At 43.2% G+C, this 12,266-nt stretch overlaps 2 protein-coding genes across 3 annotated transcripts; one reads left to right on the top strand and one right to left on the bottom strand.

Annotated features, from left to right (window-relative positions):
- Nucleotides 1-1,566: 1,566 nt before the first annotated feature.
- Nucleotides 1,567-4,997, bottom strand: rmdn1 (regulator of microtubule dynamics 1). The gene is made up of 10 exons (XM_040167713.2): nucleotides 4,777-4,997; nucleotides 4,314-4,419; nucleotides 4,046-4,130; nucleotides 3,788-3,947; nucleotides 3,358-3,447; nucleotides 3,222-3,277; nucleotides 2,585-2,672; nucleotides 2,402-2,432; nucleotides 2,109-2,242; nucleotides 1,567-2,029 (listed from the first exon to the last, which is right to left on the bottom strand). The coding sequence occupies exons 1-10, from the start codon at nucleotides 4,903-4,905 to the stop codon at nucleotides 1,988-1,990; spliced, it is 921 nt and encodes a 306-aa protein (XP_040023647.2). The 5' UTR covers nucleotides 4,906-4,997; the 3' UTR covers nucleotides 1,567-1,987.
- A 624-nt stretch (nucleotides 4,998-5,621) lies between these two features.
- Nucleotides 5,622-12,263, top strand: LOC120811596 (copine-3). Of its 2 annotated transcripts, XM_040167100.2 has the most exons (17): nucleotides 5,622-5,759; nucleotides 6,030-6,077; nucleotides 6,148-6,320; nucleotides 6,540-6,719; nucleotides 6,836-6,910; nucleotides 7,368-7,439; nucleotides 7,535-7,612; nucleotides 7,685-7,774; nucleotides 8,486-8,584; nucleotides 8,670-8,753; nucleotides 8,837-8,896; nucleotides 9,075-9,208; nucleotides 9,468-9,522; nucleotides 9,704-9,755; nucleotides 9,832-9,965; nucleotides 10,429-10,662; nucleotides 11,206-12,263. In XM_040167100.2, exons 3-17 carry the CDS (start codon nucleotides 6,162-6,164, stop codon nucleotides 11,323-11,325), a joined length of 1,626 nt encoding a protein of 541 aa, XP_040023034.2. In that variant the 5' UTR covers nucleotides 5,622-5,759; nucleotides 6,030-6,077; nucleotides 6,148-6,161; the 3' UTR covers nucleotides 11,326-12,263. The 2 variants fall into 2 exon arrangements, with proteins under 2 accessions (XP_040023034.2, XP_077951739.1); XM_078095613.1 differs by lacking the exon at nucleotides 7,685-7,774.
- Nucleotides 12,264-12,266: the final 3 nt, after the last annotated feature.

Here is a 12,266-nt window from a genome sequence, read left to right as displayed (position 1 = left end):
CACCCTTCCGTGAGCACGCTTTCTTTCTTTTGTGGTGTGATTATTGGGGGATGAGAGGCCTCAGGAGCATTTATTACCAAAATGTCACATAGAAGGAACTTGACTTGGTGGTTGGTGCATAACATCAGACAGTAAGACAACATAGTTCAAGAGGAAATTAACTTAAAAATAAAGAGCACCAGCGAACAGATACCATACTCTACACAACTGTGTTGTGAGAGACAAGTGACAGGTGTATGTGAAGGGAGTGACGTCCCTGTCAAGAGTCGGCCAGTGGGGGACCCGGGCTCTGTTGATGAGCCCGACTGCCAACGGAAAGAAAGACTGTCCGTGACGTCTCGCCCGACTGCCAGATGGAAGGGGCACAAACAGTTTTTGCCCGGGGTGAGAGGGGTCGGCTACGATCTTTTTAGCTGCTTCAGGGTCCTGGAAGCGAACAAGTTCTGCAGGGACGGCAGATTGCAGCCGATCACCTTCTCTGCAGAGCGGAGGACACGCTGCAGCCTGCCCTTGTCCTTGGCTGTGGCTGCAGCGTACCAGACGGTGATGGAGGAGCAGAGGATGGACTCGATGATGGCCGTGTAGAAGTGGACCATCATCGTCTTTGGCAGGTTGAATTTCTTCAGCTGCCTCAGGAAGAACAACCTCTGCTGAGCCTTCTTGGTGATGATGGAGCCCAGAAAACGAAAGGAGTCCACAGTGGTGACGGGGGAGTCACACAGGGTAATGGAGGGTGGGCTCTGTTCCTCCTGAAATCCACAACCATCTCCACAGTTGAGCTCCAGGTTGTTCTGGCTGCACCACGACACCAGATGGTCAGACTCCCACCTGTAGGCGGACTCATCCCCACCAGAGATCAGTCCAATGAGGGTGGTGTCATCCACAAACTTCAGGAGCTTGAATGGATGATGGTGTTGAAGGCAGAGCTGAAGTCCACAAACAGGATCCTGGCGTAGGTTCCTGGGGAGTCCAGATGCTGGAGGATGTAGTGGAGGGCCATGTTGACAGCATACCTGTTGTCCAGGTCCACAGACCTGTTGGCTCTGTAGGCGAACTGCAGGGGGTCGGTGAGGGACTTCAGGTGGGTCAGGACTAGCCGTTCAAAAGACTTCATGACTACAGAGGTCAGGGCGACGGGCCTGTAGTCATTGAGTCCTGTGATCCTGGGCTTCTTGGGAACAGGGATGATGTGGGTGGCCTTGAAGCAGGCTGGTACGTGGCATGTCTCCAGGGAGGTGTTGAAGATGACCGGAGACAGCTGATCGGGGGAGACTGAGTCCGGACCGGGATTTACTACAAATCGATCTCACAAATATATCTGACAATCTTGGACAATATCAATAGATTTGAATTAATTTAAACTAATAAGTGATTTCAGGCCTCATAGAAAATTCTAACAAAGGACTAATGTCGTAGAAAATAAATAATCTCTTAATCCCGTCCACTATACGCTTGTGAAAAATCAGCAACCACCTTTAATGTTTATATTATTCATCATTTGATGTAAAAAAACAAAAACAAAGCATAAACTTGAATAGAGCCAACAAACCAGAACACAGCAGAGTGTTTGAATTCAATATATATCTATATTTATATATATAGATAGATAACATGCAGCTTTTCCAAACAACTGGTGCAGCTGCTTCATGCGTAACGGCCCAGCATTGCTCCTGGCCACTTCTCATCCATTTTCAGAGGAAATCAAAAGACCACGCTCGTATTTTTGGAACATTCACTCCAGCCAATAGCGTGTGCTCCTCTTTGAGCTGGATGTCAGAGAAGTCAGTGGAAATGAGGCATGAAGAGACGCAGGCAGCATGTACATCACATTACTTCAACGTCAAACTTTGCAGGTTCCAGTTTTTGCTTAAAAGCTGAATGACTTAACATGGTGCTGCTGTATTAATAATTTACAGAATCAGAATAACATTTTGGGGAAATTAACAGCCTCCAAAAAGGCAAAATCCACTACGTGGCAACCACAGGTTCATCCTAGTTTCTTCAGGAAGTCAAGGGCTTCTTTGTGGACCTGCCAAAGGGAACACACCAACTGTAAGTGATGACATCAGCACATACGATCCATGCAGGTGATTCAGAGGGAGGCGTACCTCCTTCTCCTCCTGTGTGTGGGCGGGGTATTCTTTTGCTTTGGTTAGATAGTGCAGCGCTCTCTCTCGGTCTTTCATGCCCAGGTACGTCTTCCCGAGCATCAGCAGATTTTTACTGTAGAAGTTTGGATCAGCTGACACAGAGAATTTGCTGTTAGTCGAATGTCTTGCAAGCCTTTAAAGAAATCATTTTCAAGCAAAGCGCTTTCTGTTGATCTGAGAATTGTGAGCTGCAGCCAACAAGAGATCAGCTGTTCGATGTGTACATTCCGCTGGGTCTTTTAGTATTTTACCTTCTTCGGCTTTCAGGAAGAATTCCAAAGCCTGAAAAGAAGGGGCAGAAAAACAGGACCATCCAAATTGAAGATGCTCACCTCTCGCAAAATACCAAAATGTGACACAGCTGTTAATTACCAGCCGCTGTGCAGTTAGTTACAAAACAAAGGATGAGCGCTGAAAGACAGAGCAGCCATCACCTCCTCGTACGTGGAGTTGGGTGGTGAAGAAAAAATGACCGCCGCCACTTTGCGTTGGTACCAAGGCAGCTCAGCAAAGGAAAAGCACCTGAGAGAGCGAGAGAGAGAGAGAATGCTGAAGCCTACTCAAGGCTCTAATGTACAGAATCATCGGGCACGATGGGGACATCTCGGACAATGCAACTACGGCCCCATTCTTCTTTTTTTAACGTTGCTGCAATGTGCAATTATTACGAGATGGTACGCAGATGGCAACAACTTCCTCCAGATCAAAAAGACCCTAAAGAGGTAAAAATGTTCAAGAAAGAACAGGCAGATCTTTTTGTTGGCAGTCATCAAGGTACATATTTGCATCTTTAAATGAATTAATTCTGCAGGCATGTGATTTATTTTCTTTCTGCTGTGAGGAGTCTGCACACTCACCACTGCGTCCATCCACGACAGAAAAAATAAATCAAACAGCTGGCAACTTCTCCTCCTCTAGCTTCTACAGTCATGGACGAATGCAACAGACCCGGACGGCCCGAGTGTGTATTCATGTGTGACTGTAATGTGTACTAAACTAGGAAGCAGCTGTATAGGAACCAAATGGAAGTCCCAATGTTTGGTACAGTAAGAAAGAAGGAAGATGACTCACCAGTAACCCAAAATAAATAAGGAAGTGGCATCTTTGGGATTGAGTTCAATAGCTCTCTGGGGGGGAAAAAGCAACATCTTTCACTCATTTCACAATGTAATTGTGACACAAATGGTAGCATGACATGTCCTCCCACCTCTAGATGTTCCCTGATGATGTAGGAATTTCCGATTTTCGTCTTGATTCCCTCGTAATCCCCGACGTCACTGAGACACACTGCGTACCACTGAGTTGGGAGAGTTTGGTCCAATCAGAGCTCAATATCTCTGTATAGCTCCGGTTTCATTACATCTTCATTAAAAAGTGGAGTTTGTTTTCCTGTGTTGAATATTCAACAACCACGGATGTGCTATCAAATTCGTGAACATGTCCCGTGTTCTGCTTAGATAGCTGCGTTTGTTATTTGCAGGAGATTTCATTTTTTATTCATGCTTGGTGTATATTCATTTATTAGGCCGTTAAACTATGCTAAAAAGTTTGATTTGTCGTTTGTTAATAGAATAGTTCCAGGAGGGATGATGATTTGTTCAAAAGGGGACTTTTTTTTCCTTCTATCTCTTACTTACTTTGTGTGCAGCGAAACACTTGTCATCTTTGTCCAGGGCCTTCTTTGCATATTCAAAAGCGTCAAACATCAGCTGCTTCTTCCGTCCGGCCTCCACGTTGGGCTGGACGGACAGGTCGCGAGACGCCCGAGCCAGCCTCCACAGAAACTCTGCATTGTCACTGGGGGGGGGGGGGGGGAAATCGGCTCTCTGGTCAGCAATATACAAAAAGACACAAGGCAGGGAGAGAAAATGTGAGAGACGGAGCGTTTTCCTCACCTGTCCTTGTACTGCAGCAGCAGCTGGTACAGCTTCTCCGTCTCTGCACAGCTGTACAGGTAGTCAGCCTGCTCCAGAACCTCCTCTGCACGGACACAAAACGCAACACAAAGTTCACCCAACTTCCACTCCGCCGGCTGTACCAAAAGTCCTAATGCAAAAAAGAACTCAAGACTCTTTGAATTTGAATAGGATTTTGGAATTCCACACCAGTTTCCTGAAAAGGAACACCCATGTTGTTTTTCTACCTGCCAGTTTTCGCAAGTACCTTTCTCTAAAGCGTAGAGCACGGTTGAACTCTGCACTCGGTGATAAGCTTCAAAAGTCAGGCAGGACAGTGCGGGGAGGCCCAGGAGGAGCGCAGCTCGCCCGCTCTGTGGACAAGAGGCAGAGGGACATGACGATGCATGCGAACATGCATCAGCAGATGCATGTTTGCATGCAGTGATCCGTGTCAGCTGAAGCGGAACTACCAGAGAAGCAGTGTGTCAATATTAACGTTAGGTCATCGCACTGGGCCACAGTTTGAATTGGACTAATATCACTCGACACAATTAAATTCATTTTTTTTGTCAATTGTACACACAAAACCGAAACACGTAGACAGCGTTGACATTTCCTGATACGAAGCCGCAGATCGGCGCAGCATCTCTGACAGTTGAAATCTGCCCTTTCACCTAGATGAGCACACAAAACACTCCGATCATAAGGCGCAACAGTGAGTTATTTACTGGGAGAGCAGCGGCCGTCCTTCTTAAAGTTGTGGAGTAGTTGCTTGTCCCTCTGACTCTGACAAGTTTTGCGGCAGGTGCCGACAGTAACTTTCCGCTCACGCATCTTCTCAGCACGGTTGCAAACATTGCGTCAAAGCCCAGGCGCTCAATGATCAGAAACTACTAGCGTCAATCAACTAGCAAACGTGCAGGTTGGTCCACAAATACAATCAGGAGACGTTCAAGAGCACACATAGAAAACGTTGCAAAAGAGCATCACGTCTCTTCACGAATACTAACTCATAGATTTTGTTAAGTATCACATATATTGTTAAATTGTAACCGCCCGCCCCCACCACACCCACACACACAAATACAAACACAAACATATATACGCACAGAGACACCGTAAATCATTTTCGCCTGTCACTTGTCTGTGAAAAGTGCTATATAATCAATTTGTGTGCTACATATGAATTTGATATCAGTGTCAGTTTGAGGGTAACACAGAAATAACACGATACATACATGATATCTAGACTAGACGGACATAACACAGGATAGCATAGACTATATAGTCCACTGTATTTCAAGTTATTGGCAGTACATTATTGCTAAGAAAAGGTATTTCTTGAATCCATCTCGGGACATTCAGTTCCCCATATATGTGAACCGGAAAGAAACAACTACAGCTCCCGAGAGTTCCGTCTTGTACCATGGTGAGTTTATTCAACAGTTTCACATCAACGATTTGATTTTGTTGACAGTATGATCGAATATATTAAAATACGTTTTCGTTGCGTGTTTGACGATTTTAGGAACTAACTTCACCTTTAACTTTGTTATTTAACGTTACAAAACTAGTTAACTTGGCCTGCTGACAATAGGCCCCGCCCCTCCGCTCCCAGGTCGCCCAGCTGTTAGCGTCAAATAAAAACGTATACGTGTGTGAGCGGTCACCAAAAACAGGAAAATGTGGAGTTTTTTCAACAACTAAACAGGTAAATACGTGAGCTTCAGGTTTCAACTGGTATGAGGAAATACGATGTGAAACTACGGCTGGTGGTTGGCATTTAACGTGGTGCATGAGGCATCGCCACACCCGCTACAGCCACTGCATGCATGTCCTATAGATCATTATATTATATTATTAATTATATTATTATAGGTTATATATGTTATTTTAAGTGTTGTCTTTATTCTTGCTACATGTTTTTACGCTACGTTATAAGCGTCTGACTAACGGGAGCTAACGGTTGTTGTTTTTTCAGCGGTCGTTTTTGCTGAGTGGCCCCCTTCAATTTTACGACTTTACTCTGGTATGTAGAGTACTAGAAATATAAAGTAAACCCACTAAGTCCTTCTAATTACCTGTGGTTATCATCGTAGCACAACCGGTAGAAATGGCCTCAGGTGGGGCCCCGTTGCCAGCGGCCACCCATTGGGCCACCAAGGTGGAGCTGACCATCTCCTGTGAGAACCTCATGGACATGGACGTCTTTTCTAAGTCTGACCCTCTGTGCGCCTTGTACATTAACACGTCAGGCTCCCACTGGTATGAGGTGTGTATGAGGATGTCACATGCTATCGATGTAATTGATGTAATACAACTCAATTTGTATAAACCTTTACATTTAACAATATTTACCTTAATACATACGTATGTGTTGTCCGTTTCCACGAAAGTTGATTATGTTCACTGTCATATATTTCAAAGTATCCATTTAGCTTCTGTTTAAGCACATTCGATTATAAAAACCTTGTTTTTCTTCGTGCATCAGTTTGGACGCACAGAGATGATCTTGAACTGCCTGAATCCAAAGTTTTCCAAGAAGTTTGTGGTCGATTACTATTTCGAGACGGTGCAGAAGATGAAGTTCTGCGTGTATGATATTGACAATGACACCCATGACCTGGGGGATGACGATTTCCTGGGGGAGCTTGAATGCACGCTGGGACAGGTGAGCATTTTTATAAGAAAGCTTTTGCCTAAGTAGTTAGCAGTAGTATAGTTATACTATTAGTAGTAGTATAGTAGTTTCATAGTTCTGTGACTCTGCTCGTACTTTGTGTCCAGATCGTTTCTAACAGGCAGATGACCCGATCTCTATTGCTGAAGGACAAGCGGCCTGCAGGTCGTGGGACCATCACAGTGAGTGGACTCCGTTCTCATTTTGAAAGCATATGGTAGGCTATGCCGGAGCTGCGGTGGAGACCTTCTCTTTGCTGACACGCTGGACAGAATGGCTGCAACATGCCTGTGTGAAAAGATAAACCCTATTTACAATACCAAAGGTAATTGTTTTTTTTAATGTTATACATAACTAAACTTGTAAATTATAGCACTAAGAGATACTGGGATGTATCTTGGGATGTGATCATAAGAGATAACAAGGATCTGAGGTTGCTTAAAGGGATTTATTGCTTCTCTCTCTTAGGTATAATATAAATAAATAAGGGGACACAGTTTGGTCGTAAAACACTAACCTGCTGATGTGAATTCATGGGTTTAAAAAGACCAAACAATTCTTATGCATGACTGTCCAAAGTAGAAAATCCGAAAACCTTTAGTAGTTTAATAGTTTAAAAAAAAAATCTTTTCAAAATAGATATGTGCCGAAGAGATAACCGACAGCAGAGTGGCCAACTTTGAGGTGTCAGGCCGCAGTCTGGACAAGAAGGTGATCCAGTTCATTTTGAATAGTTATGTCTGATATCTTCATTGTATCAACTGCCCTGACGTAGCGCTAAATCTCATTTGAACATGAATGTTTAGTTTTTGTGGTGGTCCGATCCTTTCCTGGAACTCTACAAGCAGACGGAGACTGGATGGCAGCTGGCTCACAGGACCGAGGTAAGCGTGTTCACCAGAAAGTCATTCCTCTGCGAGCTCCGAGTCGCCATTGACCTGTGGCTCGTTGGGTAGGTGGTAAACAACAACGTAAACCCAGTGTGGAGGCCGTTCCGCGTCTCTTTGCGATCTCTCTGCGGAGGAGAAGTGGAGAGACCTATAAAGGTAATTCAGTTTTTTAAAATTTAAATTACTTTTTCCAGTTAATAACCCCTGCAAAATGAAGCCCATTAACACAACCTCCTCCCTTAATTGTCCAACGAGTTCTTCTGTGAAACGCTTTTGGCTTAGCTGGATTCACCGTGCTGCGCTAACTAACTAATGGTTCGTTTTGTAATTGCATATTCTGTTCATTTTGGAATGCTCCCAAACTTAAAACATGCTGCATCCCCAGCTGGATAAGCGGCGTGTGTGTGTGTGTACGCACCATTCGTGACGCCCCCATCTGAAGGTCTGCACTTTTGCTCCGTTCTTTTTGCTCTATTGAGTTACTTCCATTGCATTTACTGGATTTCCATTTGTAACTAGGAGTTAAATGTGATTGATTATATGTGAGCATGTGGGATGTGTCTTTGGTAACTGATTGTAGGTTAAAACCCAGAAATGTGACACTTCTTTGCAAACCCAAATAGTGATACATTTATGTTTTAAATATGTTTATATCATACCTCCGATCAGAGGAACTTCAACCTGAGTAGTCCAAAAAGTCAAGCTCACTGCATTCCATTTAAAAAAGTTTATTCACCAAAAGAAATGTCACTAACAACTTCAGAAATTCACATCAACTTTCATTTATTTGTCTCATGCTTAGTTAGTGTCCGTCTCTTAAGTTCTTACGTGTCACCTCTTAAAGAAAATCTCTCTGTTGGTCTCCAGGTCGACTGCTATGACAACCGTGTGAGCGGCGCTCATGACCTTATTGGCAGCTTTAAAGCCACGCTGGCGGAGATGCAAATGGGAACACACGTTTCCCCTGTGAGGCTGCGTGTGTGTGTGTGTGTGTGTGTGTTCTACCATTTTTTGTTCTACCAATTTCAACTGGCATGAATTGCACTTGCAGGTGGAATTTGAGTGCATCGCCCCAAAAAAGCTGAAAAAGAAAAACTATAAAAACTCTGGAGTCATTTGCATTAAGAACTGCCAGGTGATGAAGAAACTTTAAATTGGTTTCCAATACATTTTTTACTACAGTCTTTATTGCAGTTAACATATTGTTGACCTTTTCAGGTGGTGAAGGAGTACACCTTCCTGGATTATATTATGGGTGGTTGTCAAATCAACTTCACTGTGAGTTTGGAGGTTTCAGACACAAGGTGTTATCATTTTTATTGATATTTACAATATTCACATACTGAATGACTGTGCAGTCTTATTGCAAAATCTCAGCACATATATATGTACATACTCTGGTCTGGTCACTGAGCAGATCCTCACATCTTGTTATCCTCTTCCGGACTCTGGCCAGATTGCCATTGACTTCACAGGCTCTAACGGGGACCCCAGCTCCCCCCAGTCCCTCCACTACATCAACCCTGAGGGCTACAATGAGTACCTGTCTGCCATCTGGACAGTGGGCAATGTCATCCAGGACTATGACAGGTGGACGCAAACTCCCCTTCATCCCACATAATCCTTCCCCTTTAATTGTCTGACGGGTTTGGAGGTGGAGGCTGATCCAAGCGAGCGTTTCAGCCAGCCGGATACAAACTGGTTGTTTTCTGACATTTTCAAACTTCCATAGGATTAGGTTTCCTTGCCAACGACACTCAGAGTCCACAGGGCTTCAGTTTTACAGCTTTATTCTAGCGGATGCGGTAGTGCGTTACTATTATAGCAATACCTGTGTTTTTTTTTATAGTACCAAGATGTTTCCTGTCTTTGGTTTTGGAGCCCAGCTGCCTTCCACCTCGCAGGTATTAAAATATTCTAGAAGTCATCATAGTCATTAGCAGAAGGCGATTCTCATGAACAACTTTTAGTTTTTTACCCTTTAATAACACCCACGAGATGCTAGACATTGAGGAATAATGTGTTTTCTTTTTCATTGGCTATATTGTAAAGCTGTTTTTTGTTTTCTCTAATCCATTCTTACAGGTTTCCCATGAATTTCCTATCAATTTCAATCCAGCAAACCCCTTCTGCGCGGGTAAGTCAGGCTATGTCACAGGATGTCAAGTCTTTTGTTTGTATAAGATGTTCACTAATGCAGCAGTGCTTTGCAGGAATAGAGGGTGTGGTGCACGCCTACCAGCAGTGTCTCCCCCGGTTGAAGCTCTGGGGCCCCACCAACTTCTCTCCGATTATCAACCATGTAGCCTGCTTTGCCAGACAAGCTCTTCGCCAGAATATGGCCTCAGTAAGTAAACGGATCTCAGGACCCTCCCAACTAAACAGGTGTTGAATTCAGTTATGAGCACAAGACCGGCTGATAGAGAAAACAATAACTCAACAATGAATAGGTAATAACTAATGTTTCACTGCTTTGGCTTTCTTTTATTAATACTAGAGCCTTTTTCATTTAATTTCTGTTGTTCTAACATATTTCACTTTTTGATACTTCGATACCTTCAAATGTCATGTTATTTCCAAAGTTTCCCAAATTTTCTCCAACTTCATTTGAGTTGTCAAATCTGATTCATAAAAAGTAAAAATATGCACAGTTGGTTACACAAATCTCCCATTAGAACCACACAATCCAAACAAACGTAAATTGAATAATGTACTTTATTAATCAAAAAACAGGGAAAAAAACAATAGTCTGATACTTAACAGTTGTAAACTTAACATCTGGCTTTTTATTTTGCTCTGTTCATCTGCAGCAATACTTTGTGCTGCTCATCATCACAGACGGTGTGATCACAGACATGGACCAGACACGCACTGCTATCGTGGAGGCCTCCCGCCTGCCCATGTCTATCATTATCGTGGGTGTGGGAGGGGCGGACTTCAGCGAGATGGAGTTCCTTGACAGTGATGACGAACTGCTGTCCTCGCCCAGGGGGGACGTCGCCTCCAGAGACATCGTCCAGTTTGTGCCCTTCAGAGATTTTCAAGTAAGCAGCTGCCGTTTCCTTCGCACTGCCAAGACAGAGCGACAGAGAGTTATTGTTTGTACATATTTGGGATTTTTTTGCATGTGGGTCTGCGCGCGTCCCACCATGTAGTCGCCATGGCGCAGCACCCACCCTCTGGCTCCGCCTTGATTTTTAGTGCTGGTAGCTGCAAGCTCGGATTTTTTCCATGTTGAGAGATGTTTAGAAACTTTAATAATATTGAACTTTAATATTTCTTGACCAACTATACTTTGTATAGTGGCTGTTTATTGATTCACAAAAAATGTAATATAGTTAAGATCCCACATTGCGCAATTCAGTTTTATATTGCTTCTGTTCCTGACAGTAGTTCCTACTGCCCCTCCCTGCTAATTATTATTCACAATAATGCACCACCGACCTGCTTTCTCAACAGCCTTCTTTTGATGTCATTTATGAGCATGAGCTGTCAACAGCACAGATACCTGTGCACGTTAATGTTATGGAGCTCCGTCCTACATGTGGCTGAGGCTACCTTTTATTCTTGTTACGTTGCCGTTGCAGGGAAACCACACGGCCCTTGCCCAGAGCGTCCTGGCGGAGCTGCCTGATCAAGTGGCTTCCTTCTTCAATTCTTACAAGCTGAAACCCCCAAATATACTCCGTGAATCTGACCCGTCATAGACCTTCGGGTTAAAGTACCCCGATGACCTCATCTTCACTAACCCTAACCCTTCTGCATTTTCGAGATGGAATAAATTAATGTGGGTAACGCAGACAAGCAAATATGATTTTACTTGATTTAAAGTTAAAGAAGAAGATCTTCTGTTTCTAAAGAGACATGATAGCTTGCATAGTGCATGCATTACAAACATTACAAATATACTACTTAAGAGGGTGGTATTGCAGTGTTGATGTATGCCATTATTTTATCTATTTTTCATGTATTTATTTCTCTGCTATCTTGTGCGAACTCTAAATAAGACCTTTTGAGTCTCAACCACCAATTATATGAGAAAGTAGTGGACTCATAATTTAACTGATTGTTAAGCGTTGTGTCCCCTCCATAACACTATTTTAACACTATTCTTGCAGTCCTGGTTGGATCGGTACATACAAGCATTGTTGAATTCATCTATGTTTGTCATGCTGAGCGTGATGTTTAATTTAATACTTAAAGTTAACATAAGTTTGAGCTTTTCTCTGGAACATGCTGACTTCGAAGGCATACGTGAAAATAAATTGTATGACAATGTATTAACAATGTAAACTATTGCAATGTTGGAGACCAGATAGATAAACAAACATCTGCTGCCCCCTACTGTGAAAATAGTTTGTTAGCAAATTAATCTTTTTTTGTTTTTACTTTCATCGGTGTTATCAGCTGATTTATGTTCATGACAAAACACTGAACTATTGCTACAAGGATGTTGCCTCTTCTGGGGCCGTGACATAGTTATGATGACGGAAATATCTTACTATTGCTGGTCATAATGCGTCACATCACAGTCCAGTAATTTATATTTAGGTGTATTTAATTTTCTAACTAGATGCAACTGTCTGGAAAAGCACCCCTTGCATAATGATATTTAATAAACATGCCTCTACTACTGTGTAACAAAGTA

Source organism: Gasterosteus aculeatus, chromosome 21 (genome assembly GCF_964276395.1).
Source record: "Gasterosteus aculeatus chromosome 21, fGasAcu3.hap1.1, whole genome shotgun sequence".
Classification (NCBI taxonomy): Eukaryota; Metazoa; Chordata; class Actinopteri; order Perciformes; family Gasterosteidae; genus Gasterosteus; species Gasterosteus aculeatus.
The sequence above is the reverse complement of the archived record's forward strand: the minus strand, read 5'-3'. Positions and strand labels throughout refer to the sequence as shown.

Coding starts and splice junctions, on each gene's coding strand:
- rmdn1 (XM_040167713.2), bottom strand. CDS start 4,905: ATGTTTGCAACCGTGCTGAGAAGATGCGTGAGCGGAAAGTTACTGTCG. Junction 2,673..3,221: donor TTATTTATTTTGGGTTACTG/GTGAGTCATCTT, acceptor TCGCTCTCTCAG/GTGCTTTTCCTTTGCTGAGC. Junction 2,030..2,108: donor ACACACAGGAGGAGAAGGAG/GTACGCCTCCCT, acceptor TCCCTTTGGCAG/GTCCACAAAGAAGCCCTTGA.
- LOC120811596 (XM_040167100.2), top strand. CDS start 6,162: ATGGCCTCAGGTGGGGCCCCGTTGCCAGCGGCCACCCATTGGGCCACC. Junction 6,720..6,835: donor TTGAATGCACGCTGGGACAG/GTGAGCATTTTT, acceptor CTTTGTGTCCAG/ATCGTTTCTAACAGGCAGAT. Junction 7,440..7,534: donor GCCGCAGTCTGGACAAGAAG/GTGATCCAGTTC, acceptor ATGAATGTTTAG/TTTTTGTGGTGGTCCGATCC.